Source organism: Cricetulus griseus, assembly GCF_003668045.3.
Source record: "Cricetulus griseus strain 17A/GY chromosome 1 unlocalized genomic scaffold, alternate assembly CriGri-PICRH-1.0 chr1_1, whole genome shotgun sequence".
Classification (NCBI taxonomy): Eukaryota; Metazoa; Chordata; class Mammalia; order Rodentia; family Cricetidae; genus Cricetulus; species Cricetulus griseus.
The window spans coordinates 53,334,859-53,361,312 of record NW_023276807.1 but is presented as its reverse complement, the minus strand read 5'-3'; the positions used below and the strand labels follow the sequence as shown (position 1 = coordinate 53,361,312).

The window sequence follows — 26,454 nt, the reverse complement described above, 5'->3', positions numbered from 1 at the left end:
CCGTGATCCCTTGCTCCTAAGATGTCCATTAGCCTGCCTTTCCAGATTTTCTCCTAATTCCTGTCTATCCTTGCTGGTTTTTGGTTTGGAGTAGTGGTTTGGAGCTGTCTAAATAGCCTGGGATTCCCCCTCCCCCCAACACTGATTTGACAGACAAATCTCCACGAAAATTCCCAGTCAGCATTAGGAGCCAACTGGGAGAAGGTGGCTAGCACTCTGTGGTTCTCCAGCAGAAAGCTTGGAGAGGAGCCCAGCCCGTCCCTGGAGCCCAGCCCCGTCCCGGGGAAGCAGGGAGTGTTTCTCAGCTCATAGGCCAGCTTCTGGTGTTTTGCAGACAGCAAGACATGAGCCACTACCCTTCCCAGGTAATGCTCCCTGATCAGTCTGTTGTTAATAGACACGGGGATTAAATCCAGCCCCTCCTCCCTTATTCATAGAGTTTACTCATAAACTGGGTCAAAGCTCTTCGAAGCAGTAGTCTCAGCCCATTACCTTGAAAGAGTCTGAGCGCCTAATGCCAGATGAGACCAATGACCAATCCTAGTCTGGCGAGGACACATTCAGAGGGTAAATAAAAAAATTTTAACCTGGAGACGGAGCACAGGTTTTAGATTTAGACAGAGAATGTCTAAATCCAGGCCAGGAGGGCCCTGCCAGAGGCACAGGGACACTGATGCTTCACAACACTCCATCCCAGCCCCAGGTATCTGGACCCTTGCACCAGGGAGAGAAGGGGGTCCTCACTTTATTGGAATTGAGGAGAGGCATGTCCCAAGATTTGTCACCTAAAGAGTAAGAGGAAGTGAAGCAAAGCTGGACACTCAGGCGGGGGTTCATTCCATTTTCTTTTGGTAATACCTGCCTGGTACAAAAGTTTCCCTGCTGCCAAGCCAGAAGAGGTTTGGTAGGCTCACCCAGGTGAATAAACACAGCCTCAAAAACACCACAGCTGGAAGGAAGCCAGGAGAGTGAGTGTCAAGGTCAGTGACTCCCTACCCCCCCCTTCCTTCTTCCTTTTTCTTTTTCAGGTTTATGCAGGAGACTAACAGCTTTATTAAGGATTCCACCAAAATCTTGGCAAACTTTTTAAAAATATATTTGTAAACATTATGCTTGCCTTCTCAGCTGGCACAACTTAAAAAAGACAATTCAGGGGAAACAACCATCTGGAACCAACATTATTAGTTCAAGATCCTTGTATATATCAGACCACAAAATGTATCAAATGTATGCTCCCACATGCTGACACAAGTGAGAGAGTCTAGTCCGCATCAGCAGGTAAACGCAGTGGCAGGAAGTCTATGCTGCTGGATGAGTCACGGTGTGTTGTGTGTAAATACACCTGCTCTTTTTCAGGAGCAGATGGATTTTATTTTGATTTATGTGTGTGTGTGTGTGTGTGTGTGTGTGTGTGTGTGTGTGTGTGTGTGTGTGTGTGAATGTATATCCATGTGTACCTGGGGAGGCCAGACAAGAGCTCCATATACCCTGGAGCTGGAGTTATAGGACATAGTGAGCACCTGATGTGGGTGCTGGGATCTGAACTTGGATCCTATAACAAAGCAGCAAGAGCTATTGATGCTGTGCCGTCTCTCTGGACCTTTTTTCTATTCACAGCACCGAGACTCAGAAGGAAGCAATATTTAAGCGCATTAGCCTCTTGCTTGTTTATACACGTCTGTATTTTCTGAAGAGAGGTGTTAAGTCAATGATTTTGTTTTCGTTTGTTGAGTTAGGGATCAAACCCAGGAACTGGCACATGGGAGACAAGTGTGTTACCAGGAAGCTGTACCCACCAACCCTGAGCCCTGGTATTTCAAATAGCTTTTCCTGGGAGAACAAGTACGGGAGCCCATTTTGGTTCAGAGAAACAGTTCTGTTTTTGTCTTACACCCGAAGGTTTTATTTGGGTCTTTTTATTACAAGAGATTGAAAACTCATGTGTGCTGAGGACAGACACTACCACTGAGGCATATCAGCCCTTGCCATTTATTTTAAATACAAGATTCTGTGCTAAAGATAAACTTGTAAACTGGCAGTCATATCCAACCCTTCACTTTAGAAACAAGAGAAGTGACCAGAAGGCAAAGTTTTTTTTTGTTGTTGTTGTTGTTTTGTTTTTTGTTTTTTGGTTTTTTTTTAGACAGGGTTTCTCTGTGGCTTTGGAGTCTGTCCTGGAACTAGCTCTTGTAGACCAGACTGGTCTCAAACTCACAACAATCGGCCTGCCTGTGCTTCCTGAGTGCTGAGATTAAAGGCGTGATCCATCACCACCCCGCCTAAGATTTAGTCTTGTGCTTTGCCTTCTACATATATACTGTGGTACATGTGTGCCTGCACTACACACACACACACACACACACACACACACACACACACACTAAAAGTGTTATTCCAATACTTGGAAGGTGAAGGCAAGAGGATCAGGAGTTCAAGGCCATCCTTGGCTACATAATGAGTTCTAAGCCATACTGGTCTATGTGAAGTTTTGTCAATAAAATAAGGTCAGGAACAAAGAAGAGAGGGAGAAGGAGGAAGGAAAGAGAAAAAAAAAAAACAAAACCAGTGAAAGACCCCGCCCCCTGGCTGGTTCTCTCTCGGTGACACTCCCGTACGCTGGGGCGGAGCGGGGAGAGGACGCCCCCCCCCCCAACCTCCGTCCCAAGGTCAGCCATCTGGATGAGGAGGGGGGAATTGGGTCTGTTGTACCAGGTGCAGACCTTGAGAATATGCTGATCTGGAATGGCTCTGTGCCTCATTTGAACCATCCAATAGAATCCCTGCTCCTAGCTTGCGCCTTTTTCCCTATATAAGGACCCCTTTCCCTTGGCTCGGCGCGCTTGGCCTCAGAAAAGCTAAGTCGCCCCGGGTACCCGCGTCTCCAATAAAGCCTCTTGCTCTTACATCCAGAGTTCGTGGTTTCGCTGATTCCTGGGTGCGGGTCTCCTTCTGAGGTCTTTCACCAGGACTCCGGTGGGAGTGTTGTCAGGCCTTCACTAGCATCTATCACCCCATTTTGCACCCCATCTTCCTCACATTAATAAAATGGCCCTGAGCTTAAACCACACACATCATTGCCCGGCTACAGTTTATGTTCCTGGTAATCTTTCAGAGAAGTGTAACCATGGGACAAAGTTCTCACCAGCAGGAGAATGGAAGTAGGGCTCTGTTTCTTAGAAGGAAATGGCTGTCCCTTCCCTCTTGGGTTCCTTTGCCTTTGGCTGTATCACAGGGCACATGACTGGCAAGGATCTATTGCAACAAACTAACAAAAGCCATCTATTGCAAGAAAGAGGGAAATGACTGAGGGCACAGCCTGAAGAAACAGATCCCAATAATCAGGAAGCAGATGCAGGAAAAGCTTTGTAAGGTTGAGGCGGTGACTGCATTCATTGTAAGACCCTGTCTCAAAAATAAGTAAATTAACAATTAAAACCCCAAGTACGTGTTATTGTTTCGTGATTTCCATGGGTCATTCTGTGTAACATGTCTCTTTGGTCTGCCTCAGGATCTTTCAGGAAGTAGCAGCCAGCACTGTGGTCACCACAAGTCAGCAGCATCTACTCTCAAGCTCACTCTCAAGCTGTTGTCTCAGAGCAAGATCTAGCTCTTCACTGTGTGGCTTCTCCACAGGTCTTTTATTTTTTTTAAGATTTATTTATTTATGTATATGCATGCTTTATCTGAGTGTATGCCTGTATGCCAGAATAGGGCACCAGATCTCATTATAGATGGTTGCAAGCCATGATGTGGTTGCTGGGAATTAAAGGGCAGCCATGGAAATTGAACTCAGGACCTCTGGAAGAGCAGCCCCAGGTAAGTGTGTTTATGGCATGGAAATGCCTTTCCTCAGTGCAAATGACCCTAGAGCCAGAGTGGCTGAGAGTTTGACTTTTTTGTTTGTTTGGTTGTTTTTTCAGGACAGGGTTTCTCTGTATAGCCCTGGGCGTCCTCCAGGCTGACCTTGAACTCAGAGATCTGCCTGCCTCTGCCTCCTGAGTGCTGGGATTAAAGGCGTGCGCCACTACACTGGACCTGTCTTTTAAAGTTTGCTACACCAAACTTTCTTCATTTGATAAAATCCATGGGTGTGTTTTTTTGCTTTTGTGGCCCATGCCTTTGGGGATTTTTGTTTTGCTGTATTGTGGGGTTTTTTTTTGTTGTTATTTTGGTTTTGTTTGTTTTTGTGACGGGGTCCCACCCAGTAGCCCAGGCTGGTCTGACAGCATTTTTCCTACCTTCACCTCCCAGATGGTGCTAGGATTAAAACTGTGAGCCAACTCACCAGTTTTGGATTTCAGGCTTAATATCTACATCTTGGATTCATTTTGTGTTGACTTGGGGATTTGATGACAAGGAGAGATCTACTTTAATTCTTATGCACATGCAGTTTCCCCGATACTGTTTATTGACTGTCTTTTCTCCACTGTTCTTGGCACTTTTGTCAGAAACCAGTTGGCTATAATAATACAGATTGATCTCTGATGAGCCAAATTATTAAAATGTCCAAGGCCAAAGCTTTCCAATCTACTGTGCCCATGGCCAGCCATCATCTGAGGCACTGAACTGAAGCCTCGGTGTCAGGAGGGACAAGGTGGCAACTTGCCTCCAGAGGATTTACTGGAAGTGTGAGATGGCATGCATAAAAGTATAAATTATAGATCACGTGGTCCCCGCTGCAGCAGGGTTCCTGTGATTATGACCCAGGATATTCACTGCTCAGCTATGCAAGCTGCCTGCATAAGCCCAGAGCTGGCCCTGCCTTCTAGGTGTTTTCCCAAGGAGGCTCCCTTTGGCCTGAAGGGGAACAGGTAGGTTCCTGTCACTTTCCCCTTCAAAGGCTCTTTGTGCTAGGGGCACCTAGCCAACATCCCTAAGGAAAGCAGGATCACCTATCACACCTGACTAGAACCAATGTGTAGAAATTGCCATCTATCTAGTCAATGCTGTGTATACTTGAAATTTGATTTTCAATCAGAATTAAGGTTTTTTTTTTTTGCAGTTTTAGGTCACAGCAAAATGGATGAGAAGCATCAGAAAATTCCCATATATTTCCTGGCTCAACACTTTCCCCATCAATGTGTTGTTACAACTGCTTAATCTATACAGACATGGTGGCGCCCACTTTTAATACCAGCTCAGAAGGCAGAGATAGGTGAATCTCTGTGAGTTAAGGGCTATCCTGGTTTACATAGCAAGTTCCACAACAGCTGGAGGGTGTGGCAGAAAGAGTTGGATGCCAACCTGGGTTTATGTAGTCTTAACTCACACACACACACACACACACACACACACACACACACACACACACAAAGAAAAAATAAATCGGTTAAAAAAAGAAGGCATTGAGATGGCTCAGTGGGTATGGGTACTTGTTGCCAAGCCTCACAAACTGAATTTGGCCCCAGAACTCAAATGATAAGAAGGAAAAAAGTGACTTTTACAAGTTCTCCTCTGATTTCAAAGCTCAACCAGTGGCATGTACAGCACCTGACAATGAGAGAGAGAGAGAGAGAGAGAGAGAGAGAGAGAGAGAGAGTTTCTGTATAAGAATACTGAGAATGCCACACAAACCTGTAAGCACCAGAAACCAGCAAAAGTTTTTAAGCAAAGGAAATAATCAGATGCACAAATTAGAAAAATAACTGGGAATAACTGGATCACTATCAAATCAGAGTGCCATTTCTCTCAACAACTGCAGGATTGTCACAGGAAACAAGGCCTGTTGGAAAGACTACTGGAGCAGGATTATAAAACAGAATCTCTGGGCTCAAGCTTGGGTGTCAGTAGATGCCACTGGCCTGATTGTGATTCCTGTGACTCTGAAGTCAGAGGCAAAGAGGAGGATCAGAGAGGCCATTAGAGACTCTTTGCACTGATCTCATTAAGAATCCAGAGGAGACAGGTGGTGATGGCACACAGCACTTGGGAAGCAGAGGCAGGCAGATCTCTATGAGTTCAAGGCCAGCCTGGTCTACAAAGCAAGTGCCAGAACAGGCTCCAAAGTAATACAGAGAAACCCTATCTAAAAAAAAAAAAAATCCAGAGATGTTTAATCCCAGCATGCAAGAGGCCTGTCTAGTCATATAGAGTAAGTTCCAGGTCAGCCAGAGCTACAAATTAAAACCCTGCCTCAAGAAAACAACAAACAAGGGCTCGAGAGAGGACTCAGCGGTTAAGAGCACTGACTGCTCTTCCAGAGGACCAGAGTTCAACTCCCAGAACCCACATGGCAGCTCACAATTGTCTGTAACTCAGTTCCAGGGGACCTGACACCTTCACACCAATGCACATAAAATAAAGTTAAATAAATTAATAAATAAACAAGCAAACAGAGAAGCAGTTAGATCTGCATGTGACAACACACCTCAGCCTAGCTCTGAAAGAACAGAATTGTTAAGGAAGCAATTGATAAACTACAGTGAGCCCTCCACATTGTCAAATTATGCAAATAAATATTAGAGGAAAAGACTATTTAACGTTAAGGGATGTATAGCTTACTTTTGAACACCATGTCGCTGCCCTCAAGGGCCTTCTGAATTTGGAGCCATCTAACCATCCCCAGAGACTGCCTTGGTTCCAGCAGCTCCATGGTGCTGAGCAGGACATTTGATACTTTAACGACTATACTTTGAAATGGCAAAGCACTCACACGGATTAGCTTACTTAGGTGCCAGAACTCCCCAGAGTTAGGGAAAGTACTCCATTCCAATGGACAGATCGATAGTGGGATAAAAAGTGTGTCACACACGAAGAGCAGGACATTTTGCTTGCTTAGTTGTGGGTCTGTCTCCTCACACAGCCTCTGACCCTGGATGAGGCTCCTGTACCAAGGTACTCTGAATGATACTGTACACTCGATGGTAATACTTTAAGTGGAAAGATAAACAAAAACAGAAATAAACCAGATGGGTGTGGTATCGTACACCTGTAATCCCAGCAATCAGGAAGCAGAGGAGGGCAGATCTCTCTGCATTGGAGGCCAGTCAGGACTAAATAAATTTCTATTTAAAAAACAAAACATGAAGCCTGGCAGTGGTGGTGCAGGCTTTAATCCCAGTACTCGCACTCGGGAGGCAGAGGCAGGCGGATCTCTGTGGAGTTCGAGACCAGCCTGGTCTACACAGCGAATTCCAGGACAGACTCCAAAAGCTACAGAGAAACCCTGTCTCGAAAAACCAAAATAGATATAGATAGATAGACAGATAGATAGATAGATAGATTTTTAAAAATGAAATAAAGTGTGGAATGTCATGCAAAATAAATAATACTGCACAGAAAACTGAGATTGTCTTTCCTTCATGTGCTGTTCATTCCACACAGACACAAGACCCAGCACTGACAAAGCCACAATCTGGGAGACTGTAATCCTGGCAAGTGATGGTCTCTCAGCTTTAGGCCTTAAATCCTTGTTTGTAAAAGAAGGCGCTGTCCTGAAGTGAGGTGAGAACAATAGCCCTTTTGAAGATCCGAGTTTTGAGTTTCATTCTGCTTTGCCTTCTTGTCTCAGTTCCCTCCTTTCGCAGTGGATCTGGGAATGCGCTAGCTGCCACGCACAACCCTCCAGGACTGGCTGCTACAGAGCTATAGAAATTCGAGACAGGGACGGATCTGTAGGCGGAAAACAAAAGTGGCACTAATAGTCGGGTCGTTCCCCTGCCCTACTCTCCCACCCCCCACCCCGCCCCACGCCCGCGTCCTGGGAGGTGGCGGTCCCCGCCCCCTGCGGGCGTCGCCCCTGAAAACCCGGGACTCCCCAGCTCTGGCTAGGAGGCGGGGTAGGAGACTACCCAGCGAGAAAACTCCCCTTTCCAGAGGGGGGCCGCCTGTAAATAATACCCGGGTGCAGAAGAAACGCTCCCATTGGCCGGAGGGCAGGTGACGAGCAGGGGGCGGGCTCCCAGGAGGGGGCAGTCATAGGGAGGGGGTGTGCGCCTCTCCGTGTCAGTTTTCGGAATCCCAGCGCACACTCCTCGGCGCGGTGGGACCCCAGCCCGGCTTCGTGCCCCGGCTGTTGCCTCCTTGGCCGGGCGTCCCGGCCCACTCCGCTGCCATCCCGGCCCGGGCCCTCCGTGATTCCCCTCGGCAGGGCTCCGCAAGACTTTGTTTGTTTCCTTCTCTGCCCTCTTTGTTGCTCTGCAAACCGGCCTCTCCGGAGCCCTTGACTCCTCCAGGAGTTGCATCTCCAGCCCGGCGGTGGCCGTGCACAACCCCACCAGGTCTCAGCACCCTGTCTCCGTTCGCTCCGGGAAGCCGACCTTGACTTCATTGATGCACCCATTCCAGTGGTGTAACGGTGAGTTCCGGGACGGGCGGGTGAGTGGACACCGCTCAGGTTCAGGTCCTGAGCCAAGTTTCCCCGTCTCTGGGATGGCCCAGAAGGCGTCCTGGTGCTCTGTTGTGCTCTGCACTGCACAGCGCGCAGTTTGAAACGACCCCCATTCTCAGTGTTTGGAGATGAAAAGGGTCTAGAAGCGAGTGGAGGGCCAGGAGCATGTGAGCCGAGGGCTTCCCGGCCTTTGTGTGGTGGTCCGGCTCTTCTACCCCTTTCCCCTTTCGCCTGCCTTTGTGCGCTCTCAAACTCTGTTCTTTGTTGTGGTGGTTAGAGAATTAAATCCGCGCTCCGGCTAGGATCTCCTCCTAGAGGGAGCTCAAGTTCCGGTTCTGAAACTTTGCAGGCTCTTTTAAATACGTCTGCAGTGCGATGTGCGGGACAGGGCGCTGAGTGACTTTCCTCATCTTTTGTTGGTTCCCACCGGCTTCCAGGGACAAGATTCTGGATTAAAGAGAGTCAATACTGAATAGATAACGCCTTGCAGACTGCTGGGCCCCTCCAGCTCAGGGCTGGCCTGGCAAGAGCTTTGATTTCTGGCAAGGAGGCCTGACCATGGGGTCTGCTTTCAGCCTAAGTGGTGACAGTGCCTCCAGACACAGCCACTGACCACCATCCCCTCTCCATGCCCCACCGGGTAATGATGCTAAGTTAGTTCACCTGAGGCTTTTTTGGGTGGCTCGGGTGTTATGGATAAGGAGCGGATCTGGATTTCCTGTCTAAGCTACCTGATGGATCTTTCTGAGACGGTCACTTAAGCTTTAGATGTTAATACCATTCACCCCTCTCCACAATGTTCCCCAGAATCTTGGCTACTTTTTCTAAGCTTGAAGAGTTGGGCGAGGTGGAAAGCAAAGCAGAAAGCAGCTGGCGCTTTTTTTTTTTTTTTTTTTTTTTTTTTTTGTATGGCTGGTTGGTTACTGGAGGTCGGGGGGAGGATCCATTCTTGAGTGGGCTTCTGCCAGATCTTGGATTAATTATTTCAAGGATCTTTTGTTTTAAGGCAGGGTTTGGGCCACATGTGTATGAGTGGCCCCCATCCCCCCTCCTTCCTCCTTTTGCTAGTCGGATCTAATTTCCTGAAAATGAACCAAGCTGTGTGTGATAGGCGGGTAATGGAGAGGGGCGGGGGATGGGGGCTAAGGCCTGACGGTGTATTCCAGCATCTGGGAAAGATTCCCTTTGGCTGGAAAGAAGCAGTTCCCAGATCCGCTGGTCTTGGCCAGACCTGCCCTGACGTCATTCCTGCTTGCAGCCTGCCAGCTGAGATGAGACATACTGGTGTCAAGTCGAAGACAATGGACCAGAGACTTAGGGAGGACTAAGCTGTCAGTAACCCCGACCTTCTCTGGCAGCTCCCTTTGGGAAGTGTTTTATCTTTCCCTGCTTCTCTGCCCCACCCCCGCGGGCATGGAACCCAGGCCTTGCTCATACTACACATAACTTCATCACTGACTGGCACTGCAACCTTTCTTTATCTTGCACTTCTTTTATTTTGTTTTTGTTTTTGTTTTGTTTTAGAGACAGGGTTTCTCTGTATAGCTTTGTAGACCAGGCTGACCTCGAACTCATAGAGATACACCTGTCTTTGCCTCCCGAGTGCTGCGATTAAAGGAAGTCACCGCCAACACCTAGTTTATATTGCACTTTTTAAAGTGAGTGGGCCAGGCTGTGGTGGCACATTTCTTTAATTCCAGCACTCAGAAGGCAGAGACAGGTGGATCTCTGAGTTTCAGGACAGTCTCCAAAGCTACACAGAGAAACCCAGTCTCAGAAAGCCAAAATAGATAGATAGATAGATAGATAGATAGATAGATAGATAGATAGATAGATAGTCAGACAGACAGATAAGGTGATTGGCAGATCCTGTCTCTTGACTCCAAGGGAGATGCAACCCCATATCTGCCCCCCTTAAAAATCGTCTTAGAGACCCCATATCTGGGTTGGGTATTCTTTGACCTTAAAGTTTTAAGGAAAAACTCTATTGTCCAATTTAGATCAGTATTTTTTCCCATTTCTCTTCAAGAGTACAAATTGAACATTCCCAATCTGAAAATTAAAAATCCTGGAAAGTCCAAATTGTATAAAATTTGAACATGAAATTGCAAGAGATAATTTCACACCATTAAACTTTGCTTTTTGCAAAGGTACTTCAAATGTGTAGTTATCTTCAGGTTGTGTGAATAAGGTGTATATAAAACATAGGACGACTTTCGTGTTTAGACTTGAGCCCTATCCTAGTGATATCATAGTATGTACAGATATTCTAAGGTAAAAACATTTCAAATCCAAAACTAGTTCTGTTCTCTAAAATATAAAATGAATGAAACTCATTCACACTGGGTTTTCACTGTCACCCATGCTGGCCTCAGGAAAACTCATAGTTCTGCCTGAGCCCCTCAGACTGCTGAGGTCACACACATGAGCTACCTTGACAGCAGGCTGTTGTGTGACAAAGCTTTTTCCTGGGGATATGCAACTTGAATGCCTACTCACCCCAGCTAGGGATTCCAGGACAGACCAAAGTACGGATACCACTGAAGTCCAACTTGGGTGGATCAAGGAGTTTTATTGGGGTTACTTAGAAGAATACGGGAGAAGGGTTACTATTCATAGCAGAAATGACTCCAATAGCTAGCTCTATCACCAAAGCCCATCCCAGCATGGGTGACTGTTCACAAAAGCTGTGAACCTGGAACACACTGCACAGACTGCAGGTCAGCAGGTTGGAGAGTGACTGAGTCTGGTTTTAAGAGTCTTCTTTACAGCTCGTTTACATCTGAGTTCAGATTCTCTTTTGTTGTTTCCTCTGTCAGGAAGGGGCCTGGTGAGTCTGGTCAGCTTCAGGTACTTCCTGAAGCTATATAAGTTTACCCTCCTGCTTGAGGAGCTTCCTGCAGAATGAAATCTTTGAATCTCAGAGGAAACTATACACAACACAGGCTGAACATCTGCTCTTGAAGCTGACACCTTATAGGTTCCATAAAGTCCCAAGTTCATTGATTCAGTCCTAGAGCCCCAAGAAAAGCCTTTTAGGAGATGGGAAAAGATGGAGATAAACTGATCTGGCACTGCTGGGACCAAAGTACCTGTAGGGTGCAAGTGCATACCCTCCAAACACAGTTCTAGTTTTTCAGAATAGAAATATGAGGTTCCATGCTGGTTTCCCAACTATCAGTCTGGGAACCAAGAGCTCCCCCTTGTTCAGGTCAGCTGTTTCTGTGGGTTTCACCAGCCCAGTCTTGACCTCTTTACTCATCACTCCTCCCGCTCTGCAACTGGGTTCCAGAGTTCAGTTCAGTGTTTAGCTGTGGGTGTCTGCCTCTGCTTCCATCAGCCACTGGATGAAGGCTCTAGGATGGCATATAAGGTAGTCATCAGTCTCATTATAGGGAAAGGGCATTTAGGGTAGCCTGTCCATTATTGCTTAGATTGCCAGTTGGTGGCATCCTTGTAGATCTCTGGAAATCTCCCTAGTGCCAGATCTCTCCTCAAATGGCTCCCTCTATTATGGTATCTCTCATCCTGCTCTTAGGGGAGCAGGGATTGACATGTGAAGCAGGCTTGTTTCTAGTTTGAACTAGTAAAAAAATAATTTCTTGGAAAAAAATTTTAAAAAAAGAAATATGAGGTTCTTTAAGACCCAGTAGATACCAGGATCCTGCTTATGTAAGGTTCATAGAAGGGCCATAGTAACTGTAGAGAGGATGTTGGCTCTCTTACAGCATCAGATATTTCTGTGGCAGGATGAAGGAGGCTATTGGCAGTAGAAGGTCCTGTTGGTCCTGAAGGTGCAATTTTCTGGAAGAGAGTTCCCTGAGGCCCTTTACTGGTGCAGAGTGGAGGATGCTGGGTCAAGTCTAGCATGATATCTTAGTAGAGAGTTACTCTATGAAAGGCCCACAGAAAGCAAATCCTCAAGTGGAAACCAGTGATGGAAATGGTATTCTTTCTAGCCCTCCAGTGGAACCTAGAAGCAAGAAACATTCTATTGAGCAAAGCAAGCTTTAGTAGCTAATTGCTTCTTTAATTTCCCCTAATTGAAAATGCCTTCAGAACAAGAGCTTCTTTTGCTTTTTGTTTCCCCACAAGGTCTAGGTCAGTATATAAAGCACACCCAGAACAAAACCTGTTGGCTGACTGGTGATTTATTAGCTGAGGGCAGTTTCTGGGCAGTTTTCCCAAACATCAGTCTTCCCACTTTGAAGTAGGAGCTTTTGCCAAGGAGACTAAGTTGTTTTGAGAAAGTAGGGAGCTGTCTGTTAACTAGCTATGTAGACAGACCAAGCACTAGCTCAGGGCACTGAAGAGTGTTTAGGAGTCCAAGTTGGTATTTCCAGGTTGAGCAAAGTTCAGGCTTGTTGAGAGGACTACAGTTACTCCCAGAATTGTAGACTCACCTCCACTATCGCATCTAACTTTGTTAAGGAAAGTTCATGAGTCTGTCTCTTTCCTACATGGAAAGTCATCCAGCCATTTGCTGGTATGCTTCTTTTATTCTTTATCTCAACTATCATTATTATCGTATAATCGATGTAGAATGCAACAATAACCAAATTTAAGTTTATGCTAGCAACATCAGGGTAACAGAAGATGTTTGGAACAAAAACCATGGCAAGTGATACAAGTCTTAAGCATTGTAGAGTTCCAGAGAGCTCCCTGGAATATCCTAAAGACCATGCAGGAGCTGAGAGGTCAGCACAGTAGTAGATCACTGCCTAGCCTATGCAAAGTACTAGTTCAACCCACAGCCCTGGCATCAGAAAGGAAAATTATCACCAAGACCAAGGCTAGACTCCAGAAAGGAAAGAATTCTAGGCAGAGAAGGTGACATAGATAAAGGTGTGGAGACCAACAAGGACATGGGTGGCCAAGATGTAATAAGACTGACCCAAGTGGAGAAAGCTCACAGGATATTGCAAGGGGTTGGGGTGCATGTTCATATAGACTTGAAACCAGACAAGAGTTTGGAAATTACATGGTAAGTGGAGTTGGAGGATATTGCCAGGCATGGAGGACAATTAGAGAAACTAGAAACAGTGGTGACATCGATAAGACAGAAGAAGGTGTGTAAAATAGAGATGTGGCAGGAGGATGTGGCATGGCCTTAGACTTTTGGGTGAAGGCTTAGGTCATCCACTGATAAGATGCAGAGGAATGAATGACATGTACCATGTGTGACACTTAGTTATGTCATCACTGTGACAGACTCCTAATCATACATGACTTAGACAATTTTAGCTCATGGCTTTTTGAGGTTTAAGTCTATCAAGTGGGAAAGATGTAGCTTTACTTCATGGGGTCTAAGAAGCAGAGAGGAAGAAGGGCCAACATCTAAGCCCACTGCAGGGTTGCCTCAAGTGCAGACCATAACACAGTGTCACAATTGATTGCAGTCTCTGGAACTGGTCTACTTGCACAGTTGTGGTAGCACTCAGTCATGGTAATTACCAGGTAGAATCCTGGCTCCTAATCAAACAGCCAGGAGAGAGCCTGGATCCTGAGAACTGGCAGTTCTTGGGAAAGTAAAAAGGTGAGGAGTGTAGAATGTGGTTGGAATGTAGGACACAGATTCTGGTTAAATCAGGGATATCGCCCTTCAATGCTTTTGGCTCTTCTCTTCTAGCTGTGTCTTGTCTATACCTTCCTAGATGTCTGAGGTGATAGAAGAAGAAAATATTTCCTTAAAGGAATTTTTGGGGAGGGGTAGGGGTATCCCTGCATTGCTCAGGCTAGCCTGGAACTCATTCCCTTGTTCCAGCCTCCTAAGTAGACACTTAGATCATTAGGATCTTCCTAATGAATCCAGTTCATGTAGTGTGGTATAGACCCAAGACTGTACATTTCTAACAAGTTCGTAGGGAATATACACAAGGAGGGACCTTGCAGCTGTGAGTAGAAAGGCGACCAATCAATGAAGATAGTCCCTGGCACCAGTCCCCATCAGCACCTTCTGGAATACTGGCCTGGACTTCTAGTGAACAATTTCTTTTCTGATTTCTGGCACAGCTTGCCTTCTGCAACAGGTGGTTATTAGTGACAAATGACCTTTGCAATTGCTCTTTCTTTGCAGCTTACTAATTCTCAAGCCATCATTTCTATTCCTTTATTTTGCTAGTTTTCTTATGATGAGGTTGATTCTATAGTAATAACTCATTGAATGTCACATAGCTAGCTGAGGAGGCATGTATATTTTCTCACCTAAGGCTCTTCTTTTTCCTATGTATTCAATGAGTGTCTCCTACTTGGAGGCAGTTTTGTTATTGTTTCCTTTTTCTACTTTCTACCCTTTCTTGCCTTAATTCTTTGTTTGGTTTATTGAGACAGTTTCTCTGTGTAGCCCTGACTGTCCTGGAACTTGCTCTATAGGCCAGGCTGGCCTTGAACTCAGAGATCCACCTGCCTCTGCTACCATGGAGTGCTAGAACTAAGGGCATGCACCACAACTCCAGGTTTCTAAATTCTTAATCCATTTAAATACTTTGCTTAACATTGCGTTTCATAGATTGGCTAAGTAATTTACTTAGGACCATGTAGTTAGTAGTTAGTGCTGGGATATAAGCTTAAGCTAGAACCTGCTAACATCCCTGCTAACACAATGCCCCAGGCCCCAGTGGTAAAAGTGTCTAACTTTAGTATTATTTGCCTCTTGCTTTGCAGGGTGTTTCTGTGGCCTGGGACTGGTTAGTACCAACAAGTCCTGCTCAATGCCACCTATCAGTTTCCAAGACCTTCCCCTCAACATCTACATGGTCATCTTTGGTACAGGCATCTTTGTCTTCATGCTCAGCCTCATCTTCTGCTGCTACTTCATCAGGTTGGTTGCTGGCTGGCTGATATGGGGAGGGGAATGAAGAAGGAAGGAGACTAATGCATGGAGGATATTGAGCAAGGCATGCAAATGCATGAACACACACACACACACACACACACACACACACACACACACACACCCCAGAGCCTTGTGCTGGAGCCTCTATGGAGGATGTTAGCCTGCCCGTCTCTGGACACTTGAGGTCTAGTGTTTGCATTTATATCAGCCTATCAAGTTATCTCAAAGCACATAAGGTCACCAAGGGTTGGACTGCATTCCACCTCTTGGTCAGTTATTTGAGGGTTGTCTAGAATAAGTGTTAGCTGAGTGATAAAGCCAGCATTCTTAACCTGCTTCCCATCCACAGCCAGGGAGAGGTAGGTAGATATCAGTTCTCTTGTTCACCTGTGAAATTAATTGCCAGTTCTCCCAATGCTGATGTGAGCAAGCTCATGTTAGAAAGCTCCTTGCTTATTCTGTCTTGTAAGCTTTTTATTTTTTGAGAGTGGAAAGGAAAAATGACACTAACTCTTAGTTGCTTAGGGATCAAGGGAAGGGCTTGAGCTTGGCAGGGGTAAGCTCCAGGAACTATTTCTCCTTATTGTAAAGGACATAGGAGCTTATGGCTGTTGTCTACTAAAAAGCCGGAGAGATGGTTCAGGAGTGGAATTTGAATACCAGAACCCATGTTAATGCTGGGTGAGCATGGTGGCCTGAGGTAATTCTAGCCTGGAGTGTGGAGATGGGATCCCTAGAATGAGCTGGCTATCTAGACCAATCATATCAGGGAACTCTGAGTTCAACGGAAGAAGTTGTCTCAGTCAATAAGGTAGAGAGCCACTGAGGAAGACTGCCAGTGTCAATCTCCTACATACACACGAGTGCTTATACACATAGGAATGTGAGTACATACATGCACGTGGGGGAAAGTGTTGGGCATGTGTGATGCTTAGAGCAGAAACCAAAGCAGAGTTCTAGTGGGGTGCTCTATTGGTACTTTTGGGTCTTTGTCCCATGGGTCTGCCCTATACATTGGAGAGAGTGGGATATTTCTGGTCAATAGAACATGTTCATAATACTTGCAGTCCTGTGACAACTGCCCCCTTGCCTGGCACACACATTAATTACCCAATGCTTGGGGAGACATGAACTAGGGTCTAATCAAATCAATTTAGGAAATTAAGAGACCGGAGTCTTGGTACTGCTTGATTTTTCCTCTGATACAATTAGTGCAAAATCCACACTTAACTGCTAAGTGAATGTAGGCTTCCTCTTTCCTGTTCTATAATCCCTGTGTTTCTCTCCCCAGACTATTCTTATTCACTGATCTTTTCCCTCAACTCCTTTAAAATACAATTAACTCAATTCTTGTGAAGGGTAAAGGTATGCATGTTTTAAGTTATCACAGATTTATTTAGGATGTGACTGATAGAAATATAAATTTATATAAAACTGTTTCTCGATTTGGTTCCTTTACACACACACACACACACACACACACACACACACACACACACACACACCAAGGACCAAAGATGATAAACAAAAGAAAATCCAGAGGCTAACACTCTGACCAACAAGTAGATGACTGAGGCTCGTTCCCTAATTGCCACTACCAGGCATGACCTTGTGCTTTAGGCTAGTCTTTGCTAAGGGCTTTCTCGTGCCAGGCATTTCGGTAAACCATTTAGCTCACTTAATTCTGTGAACAAGCATCCAATGTAAGGCTTAGGGAATTGCATAAATGAAGACATTCATGTACAGACAGTTAAGAATTTTTCCAGAAAGATCCTGAGGTGGGTTAATCTGACAATTTAGCTTTTCATGCTGTCCCTCATGTTTGTCTTTTGTGTGTCTTCTTCCTTGCGTGGGAAGTAGAGCTGCTGAGACCTGCGTGGCTAACCCCTTTCAGCTGGTGTCAGGGTCTTACAGGAGAAGACAGGTTGTTCTGTTGGTTACTGATTTGTTTTGTTTGAGTTGTAGCAGAAGAACAGAGAGAGTAGTGACCACATGATACTAAAAGCCATCCACACTGTGGTGCAGCTCAGTGCCATCTGTCCACTCTGCAGTATTTGTCTCCTTCACCACCCCACCCTATGTCCCGTAGTCTGTCCAGAGCCATCTGACCCCTGGGTCTCATGCTTCCAAAGGCTCACTGGCATGTGGTATCTGTGTCTATATATAGAGAGACACACAGGCACAAAAGCCACTTCCTCTCCCTGCTTCTCAGTTTCCACCTCTGCCAAAATAGGTCCATGACTGCCACTCCTGACCCGGTGAGCTCACGAGCCAAGGACACATTGACTGCCAGCTGCCCCTTGTTTCCCCTCTTTCCCCTCAGAGCTGGCCTCTGCTTACACAGGATGGAGGGGCCAGTGGAGTACAAATAGGCAGGAAAGGAACAATTATTTTCAGGAGCTGGCTGCATTGTCTTGCTCTCAAAGGGAAAGGAGGGAAGGGAGAGCCTGCTGGCAGTGGCTTGCAATGGTCTCATTGAAATGGTGGTATTTTTAGTTGCTTTGCTCAGCCAACAGCTGAGAAAGCCACCTGTCTAGAGTTCTTGGCTCTCCATCCCCAGCTGGGACAGCCCAGAGCATGATTTTTGCTGTTGTTTTCTTTCCAATTATCTGATCCCCATCTCCTCAAGACCTATCCCTTTCTGAGCCGAAATAGCCATGCAGGATGAAGATGGAGCCATGAGGGCTCTGGATCCCTCCATTAAAGGGAGCATGCCATACACAATAGGTGAGAGGACCCCAGGCACTAAAACCCGGTGGTCATAAAGCGCAGCACACGATGCATAAGTGTATCAGTGGTGGAAGGTGAATTACGAATTGTTCATGTTAGATCTCTCAACATGCCAGTGTTGTTGGTGAGGTAGAAAATGTATGACATTCTCTCCTTTAAACTTCTACCCCAGACAGGGTTGGGATGTAGCTCAGTATCCTAGCAAGCATTAGGTCCTTAGACCTAGAGGGAGGAGGAAGAATAAGATCTAGAGTGCAGATGGACTGGGTTATAGCTAAACTGGAGAGTGCCTAGCAAGCCCAGAGCCCTCATAATCAATACTAGCGTCTCAGAGATGGAGGAAGGAAGATCAGAAGGTCAAGGTCATCCTTGCCTAAGTAGCCAGTTTTGAGGCCAGCCTGGGTTATATAAGACTCTCAAAAACAGGGAAGAAGGCTGGCAGTGGTGACGCACGCCTTTAATCCCAGCATTTGGGAGGCAGAGGCAGATGGATCTGAGTTCGAGGCCAGCCTGGTCTATAAAACAAGTTCCAGGATAGCTAAGAATGTTACACAGAGAAGCCCTAAAAACGGGAAAGAAAATGAAAAGTTCTTCTGAAGAAAGATCAGACACAGTGTGGTCAGGTAATAGCTCACTTGTGCTTTGGACACACCCTTCCCTGCCCATCCCCTTTGGAGGCTGAGAAAAAGACACGCTTGTATTGTATATGAAAACCTTTCCAGAATTGGAGAGTTCTGCACATTAAGGGTTTAGTCTAGGCGTAAAAGTGAGCAAAAAGTACTGGGGGGGTGGGGAGGAGCTCGGGGCGGCAGTGGCGAGCATAGATGTCAGTGCTGCCTAAGCCCAAGCCCTGGCAGGAGGCCACCTGGCAGGGACTTTCCCAGAGGCTCACAGAGGCCCCAGGAACATTCAACCTTGCCAGACCACGTGACTTCCTGTCAGGAAGGATGGAGGCAGCTGGTGACCAGATCTTATCTGTCCTGACCCACCTTTCAGGCATGCCTAAGCACCCTGCTTCTTCACCACCCTGGGAGGGGCTACAACCCCTGAAATGAGGTGTTCTGTGTTTGTCACTTAGAGCATCAACCTTCTTATTTACAGGCTTCCTGGGTTGTAAAGTCTCTGTCACAACCACCCAGCAATTCTAGTATGCCATCACAGCCAGTTCCAAAGGCAATGCATAAGCTGATTGGACTAATGGCATAAAAAAAATGGATTTCTTTTTCTTTTGTAATGCCAGGGATCAAACCCAGGCCTTCATGCATAGGAAACAAATGCTCTACTGCTGAGCTACGCCCCAGCCCTAAAGTTTCAGGTCATGCGATAAAAGTTTTTATACTATGAGATGTTGATCTTTTTTTTTTCCTTCTATCTTCACCCAGTGAAGAATAATAAAAGCCATTCATAGCCTGTCGAACCAGTAAGAACAGGTAGTGAGGTGTAGCCAGGCTTCCCTCCCATACTCCAGGCAGATCTATATTAGAAAGTGCTGGGTGTGTAGCTCAGTGGTGAAGCATGTACTCAGTAAAATATATCATATATATCAAATATACTTTTATCTTTGCTATGAAAGATACCTGATTTGATTTGTGATTTTGGAGGGTTTCATCTGTGGCCACTTAGTCTCAAGCGCTTAAGCAGAAAACTGTGGTGGCAGGAGCATGGACAAGAGACAGAAAGGGGCCAGGACAAGATCCCTCTTTCTACAACCTTCCAGAATGCCATTGAACCATGAATCCATTGGAGGACCAGGTCAAACTCTCACTGGGAAATGACATCATAGATGCACCCTGATATGTTCTTCACATAATACTGAGATATTAAGGTATTTCTTAATCAAATTAACTTGATCATTATAGCATGCCTGAGGCACTGGGGTTAATTCCAAGCAAGGTGAGAGAAAGTTCTGTGCCCATATGTAGGAAGCATGTATACTTACCTACAGCTGGGCACAGTAGCACATGCTTGTGATACCTCCTTTTTGGAGATTATGAATTTGAAGTCAGTCTGGGCTATGTGTAGAACTCACAGTAAAAATGTCCCCCACTGATGTAAGGTGGCACAGACTCAGTCGAATCATGCTTCCAGTCATCTGCACAGTGGGTCACCCAAAGTCAAGGGCTTAATAAAGCATGCATTGTATCTCCAGATCAAATGAGAACTCAAGGCTCCAGTGTATTCCACCTTATTACAGAAGCAGGGGGGATCATGTTCTGTGGTAAAGACATTGGGCTCTGTAATCACAGAAACTGACTTTTAACCCAGGAATTGCTCCCCATCAGCTCTGTAAAGTTTGGGCAAATTGCTTGATTTCTTTGGGGTTCTTTTTTTTTTTCTTATCTATGAAATGAAAAGTCCCTCCTTCCTGGAGTCCTTTGGATTCAGTGACACAATGCCAGTCTCCAAGGGACAGACACACAACATAGCCTGGATGAACTGTTTATTATGCCATTGCTATGAATAACAACATGCTGTGTTGTAGCTATCAAGAGTGGCTTTGTGCAGGCAACCAGTTGAAATATCTGCCTACCTCAGCACACAGTAAACACACTGTTGGTCTATGTAGTTTGGTTATCTGGAGGAATTTACATACTGGGAAAAAGGCAAAGAAAGCAGATAAGCCATTTATCTCCAGCAGGATACCCTGCTGGAGAACAGCCCAGAATGTGGCTGGGACCTGGTAAGAAAAATCCTTAATCCTTATCATTTCTGATTGGCCGGCATACTCCTGAACTATGCCACCATTGACATTTATGAAACAAGTACCCATCTCACCTCCAGAAAAATGTCCAAGCAGTCGCATACTGTCATTATCTTTTGTATCTTAAAAAACAAAACAAAACATGGTCATCTGCCCTCTTCTCTTTCTTTCTCTATCTAGTAAACTCCGGAACCAGGCACAGAGCGAGCGATATGGCTACAAGGAGGTAAAGTACCACTACACTTCTCCTTCACCACTTGCCCTGATAGATAAGGAGAGCAAGCCCAAGCTTCCATAGCCTACATTCCCTGACCTCCTGGACATCCCGGAGACTTACCACTCTTGCCACTGTTCTGTAGTTGGGTTTGCCCTCCACTTTCATGGAGAGAGAGAGAGAGAGAGAGAGAGAGAGAGAGAGAGAGAGAGAGAGAGAGAGAGAGAGAGCGCATCATTGGATGAGCCTCTCTGGCTTCAGTGATTGGTACCTGCAGACATCACCTGCTTCTTTCCTTAGGTGGTGCTTAAAGGAGATGCTAAGAAGTTGCAGCTCTATGGGGTAAGTGTCTTGGGATAACTAATGTTTGGGAGGTTTCTGCTTAGGCATCCTTCTCCAGCTCTTGGGTTGAACCTTTTCTAGACTTTTTAGTCCCTGCCTTCAGGTTACCTGTGTCCAAACAGAAGGAATTCATCCTGGCAGGTAATATATTTACTCTAGAGTCAAATAAGTCAGGAAACAAAGGGATCACTGCCATAGACATAGAATCTGTAAGAGTGCCACAGACAGGCTCTATGCCATAGGCAGTATGCTGTACAGAATCTATAAGTTTGGTCACAGGCTCTATGTTATAGGCAGTGTGCTGTGTTGAATCTTTAAGGGTGTCATAAGCTCTATGCCATAGGCAGTGTAGTGTGCAGAATCAATAAGAGTATCACACACTCTGTGACATAGGCAGTGTGATGCTAAGTTTCCCTTTATTTGATACCTTTAACTCATGTGTATTGCATTGTCCTAACAGATCAGTAATTTGTATCCTCCCCCCCACCCCACCCCCGCCACACACATATAATGCCAATTCCATAGGGTCTATCAACTTTGACCTTTTTATTTTAATTAAAATATAATCACATTGGTCCCCCTTCCCTTTTTTCCCTCCACCCCCTCTTTTAATGGACCATTTCCAGATCAGTCCCCTCAGTCTTTAAGGTTACCCAACTTATCTCCCAAGGCTTCCACCCATAACCACAGACACCCTAACCAGAGATTTGGCCTTTTGTGGTTGTCTGAAAATGAATACGATTCCAACATCACCAAACATGAGACTCTCTGGAGGTAGCCTCATTTTACTCTTGTTTTTCATATTGCTACTATACCTCAGGTTCTTAAAATAAGTTCAGGTGTTTCCTAAAGCCTTTTGGAATAGTTCAGCTGAGATCTTGGAGCTTCATAAATGGAGATATAAGTCTAGATTTAAAGAATGTAACAGTGCATATATCTGTATTGATCAGGTTCTGTAGTGGAACAGAACTATATATATATATATATATATATATATATATATACATACATACACATTTGCTTACAGGCTGTGGTCCAGCTAGTCCAACATTGGCTGTCTACCAAAAGGTCTAATCCACAGGCTGGCTGTCTCAGCTGGTCTTCGTTATACGCTAGAATCCCAAAGTAGATCTAATACCACTGAAGGAATGAACCTGCCAGTGAGAGTGAGAATAAGTGGAGAGCACACTTCTTCCATTGTCCCCTTCATAGGCTGCTGGCAAAAGATGTGGCCCAGATTAAAAGTGGATCTTCTCACCGCAAAGATCCAGATTAGAAGTGGGTCTTTCCACTTCAGATGATTTAATTAAGAAAAATCCCTCACTGCCAGGTGGTGATAGTACACTCCTTTAATCCTAGCATTCAGAGACAGGTGGCTCTCTGAGTTCAAGGACAGCTAGGGCTACACAGAGAAACCCTTTCTCAGAAAAGAAAGAAGGGAAGGAAGGAAGGAAGGAAGGAAGGAAGGAAGGAAGGAAGGAAGGAAGGAAGGAAGGAAAGAAAAAGAAAGGAAAGAAAGGAAAGAAAGAAAAAAAAAGAAAATCTCACAGGTGTGCCCAGTCATTTGGATTTTAGTAAATTTCAGATATAGTCAAATTGACAACTAAGACTGCCATCACATCTATCCTATGGTCTCACTTATTACTGTGTGCCTCCTTAGCCCATGCTGTAGGCTGGAAAAGATAAAACTATTTGAGACCAACACTGTCAATTCAAAACTTGAATGTTCATAAGAATGTCCTGAGACTGTACTCTCTCCAATCTGGGACCCATCAACCATAGGTAGCTTTTGAGCACTGGAAATATGGACAGCTGCCTCCAGGGTTTGAGAGAGGCTTAGAACTCATCAAATTAGCCTGCACCTACTAAGTAGTCACCATGAGCCCAACTCTCCTCTGAGACAAAATATACATAATTTGAATACCTGAGAAGTTATCGGTGACAAATAATTTTCACTCTCTCTCTCTCTCTCTCTCTCTCTCTCTCTCTCTCTCTCTCTCTCTCTCTCTCTCTCTCTCTCCATAGCAGACCTGTGCAGTTTGTCTGGAAGACTTCAAGGGGAAAGATGAGCTAGGTGTACTTCCATGCCAGCATGCGTTTCACCGCAAGTATGTGAGGGTGTGATGGGGGGGATCCTGTAGGGGAGAAATAATTAGGGAGTGTCTTTAAGAACCTTCTAATCCCCTCCAGTGCTGTTCAACAGTGATGCCCTAGGTTCGGCACCCTAGAGGGGTTAGCTAAGGGCAGGCACAGGGGCACTTTGTTCTCAGAGGCAGCTGGACTCAGAGACAGCTGGAGCCATCTGGAATGTCTCCTCAGAGATAACAGTCCTCTTGTTCACAGGTGTCTGGTGAAGTGGCTAGAAGTGCGTTGTGTCTGCCCCATGTGCAACAAGCCTATCGCTGGCCCCACAGAGACCTCGCAGAGCATTGGGATCCTGTTGGATGAACTGGTGTGAGCGCTCCTTGTATGTGGACACTAGAGAAGACGGCTTACTCTGTGGGCGCTGGGGTTCCTCGACACAATGAATAGGACTTTTGGGTATTAACCAGCAGTGTGGGACCAGTACCAGACTTGCCCGGGCTCTGCCTCCCAGAGCTTCTTTCCCTGTTACCCAGTTCCAGTGGCCTCATTCAGCCAGACTACTCCATCATGGCCCTACACTATCCACCTGTCTCATGCTCGCCCTGGGAAGGAATCAACCCTGTGACTGTGAACGTGGGCACTTCCCCTTTGGAGAACAAGCTACTCTGGCTTTGAAAGGGTGAGGTGGCTGTGCCCCACCCACATCCCTCACTCCTGTCAGAGCCTTGGGATGATTTAAAGGGAAGGAAGGGAAGATCAAAAAAAAAAAAAAAAAAAAAAAAAAAAAAAAAAAAAAAAGCCAAGGTGAAAGACTCCACCTGAAATAAAGGACAGCAGGGACCTAGAAAAGGGAAAAGTCGATGTTTACATGGGATGTAGGAAACAAAGGCCAGCTTTGTCCTGGCTGACTGCAGGGTGATGGGACCAACCATCCCCTGTTAGATTCTTAGGTGCTATCCATTTTCTCCCTGGCCCTGGTTAATCTCAGAGCTTCCAATTCCTCGTTGGTTTTGAAGAGACCCCACTCTATAGAAAGGAACTTTTTCTATCCTCATCACATTTCCAGGAGCTTTTTAAACGAAAAGGACCCTGGGATGGGGGTTTCTGAGGTTACAGTAGAGCAGGTGCCTGCTTCCCCTCTGTAAATAGTATTTTTATACTTCATCTTCACCATCTCAGGCTTTACACATGCAGCCCCCAAGGATGGAGTGGGTGGAGTCTCCCCGTCCTCAGCCAGGTGGCTGAGAGTGGAAAAAAGTTATGTATTTAAAGAAAATTAAATTTAATAACATGTTTCTTTAATCAAATTTGCTCGTGGTGTGGCTCTGTGCCAGGAAAGGCAACAGAGCACTTCACCTGATTCTTCCTCCTTCCCAAGTCAGAGCATACTTGACATTTCTAATCCATAAAATCTAATCCTTGGAAGAAAGAAAGAAAGAAAATTGAGGACTGGGCAGGCATGTAGCTCACTGGTAGAGTGCTTGGTTAACATGCTCAGGGACTTTCTGGCAATGAAAAAGAGAAAGGATTACCTGTTGAACACCAATGTGCAATAAGATCTGATGAAGCCAGAATCAATCGTCAGAATTTTTTGAAATGTTTTAAAGTCAGTGTTTTCAAGTGTCATTTACCAATTAAGTCTTGGAACTGATAGAATTCAACCTGTAAGCTGACTACCTGTGACCTTGTAACCTCTCATAGGTCCAATGTAGCTATTCTGGTGCCCCATCCCTACTTCTGTGTCACTGACAATCCCTGAGTGGCATATCCTAGCCTCCCACACCCCATCTAGAATTCTGCATGATAGCAACTCACGGCCCTGTGTGCATCCAGATTGTCTACCTATGGCCTCCAACTTAGCTTTGCCAGTATCCCAAGGGGCTGCTGCATCAACATTGAGTTGATATATTGTATATCCCATTGTATAAAGAATGGGATGATGTTGGGAACACTTTTTTTTTTTTTGGTTTTTCGAGACAGGGTTTCTCTGGGTAGCTTTGGAGCCTGTCCTGGCACTCCCTCGAGACCAGGCTGGCCTCGAACTCACAGAAATCAGCCTGCCTCTGCCTCCTGAGTGCTGGGATTAAAGGCATGCGCCACCAACGCCCGGCAGGAACACCTTTCTTAAGCATAAAGATGCTAGGCCCTGTTTGCCCCCTGCTTGGTAGCACAGGTCAATGCCAGTCAAGTGGGCAATATTCGTTGGGTGGTAAGGTCAGGAAAGCTAAGTTCAATATAGTGTATTGATATCAACTGTACAGGAGCTATTGGGTACCAGCCACCAAGAGTGGGTATGGAGCCTTCTTACCCAGACATTGTCTTGGGGAGACTGAACAATACCAAGGTATACCTGAGTACATGAGTATGGGGTCCTCTGCAGGAAGGTGCCCTTATCCTTCATGCTAAATAACCCCTGCTTGCTGCTGCCAGCCTTACAGGACGTGATCTCTTTACTGGGTCACTGCACCCTCTTCTAACACTGTCAAAAGGTGTGTAAGTATTTTCTTAGCCCATTTCAGCCTCTGCTCCCATCCTGCCACTGGTGGGTACATTGCTGGAATATGATGGGGAAACTGATCACAGCTTTGCATCTCCTGCCTCACCATCTCTCCTTGCTTTTGGGAGAATCCCTCAGTGTTGGCATCCAGATGAAAATGTTAGCACTAAAATGCATGTTTCACAGATTTTTTTAGTCAGTATACTGAGGTCAAAATAAGGTGGGAGAGAAAAACATGTTTTATTCCCAGCACTTGCATTCAGTTATATTGAACTAGAGTAATTTGTATTAGAGTACACAGAAGGGGAAATGATGCTGTTGAGCTGACTGGCTGTGAATTGGCAGCTGCAGAGCAGTTAGGTAATATATCCCTAATTCAGACAGTCATTGGTGAAGTCTTGTTACTTAGTGCCACCTTTCTAGAACACCTGGTACCCAGATCAACGAGTTACCAGGAAAATCCTGACTTTGGGTAAATGGTGTGAGCACTATGTTTGGGTAGAGCACATGGCAGGGGCCTTTACTCCACTACAGCAGTAGCAAGAGTGGATGGCAGGACATGATGTCCAACCTTGAGAGAGTTGTAATGTGGCCATTTACCATGATTAACCAGTCTATTGGGGGCCAGAGAGTGTATTCTATATGAAGCTAATGTGGGGAAGAACCATGGGGGGCGCGGGGAGAATAAATACTGTGTGGAGACCAGGAACAAAGGATTTGA

At 45.7% G+C, this 26,454-nt stretch overlaps 1 protein-coding gene across 2 annotated transcripts; it reads left to right on the top strand.

The window, feature by feature from the left end:
• The first annotated feature begins 7,953 nt into the window (after window positions 1-7,953).
• Rnf122 (ring finger protein 122) lies at window positions 7,954-24,538 on the top strand. Of its 2 annotated transcripts, none has more exons than XM_027389099.2 (6): window positions 7,954-8,296; window positions 14,993-15,149; window positions 20,776-20,821; window positions 21,110-21,151; window positions 23,180-23,259; window positions 23,495-24,538. In XM_027389099.2, the coding sequence occupies exons 1-6, from the start codon at window positions 8,272-8,274 to the stop codon at window positions 23,607-23,609; spliced, it is 465 nt and encodes a 154-aa protein (XP_027244900.1). In that variant the 5' UTR covers window positions 7,954-8,271; the 3' UTR covers window positions 23,610-24,538. The 2 variants fall into 2 exon arrangements, with proteins under 2 accessions (XP_027244900.1, XP_027244899.1); XM_027389098.2 differs by having other exon boundaries at window positions 23,177-23,259.
• Window positions 24,539-26,454: the final 1,916 nt, after the last annotated feature.

What these genes read in the sequence shown, in the direction of transcription:
- Rnf122 (XM_027389098.2), top strand. Translation starts at nt 8,272, where the DNA reads ATGCACCCATTCCAGTGGTGTAACG. An exon ending in CCCATTCCAGTGGTGTAACG is followed by an intron (nt 8,297 to 14,992) that starts GTGAGTTCCGGG and finishes CTTGCTTTGCAG; the next exon opens with GGTGTTTCTGTGGCCTGGGA. An exon ending in AGCGATATGGCTACAAGGAG is followed by an intron (nt 20,822 to 21,109) that starts GTAAAGTACCAC and finishes TTCTTTCCTTAG; the next exon opens with GTGGTGCTTAAAGGAGATGC.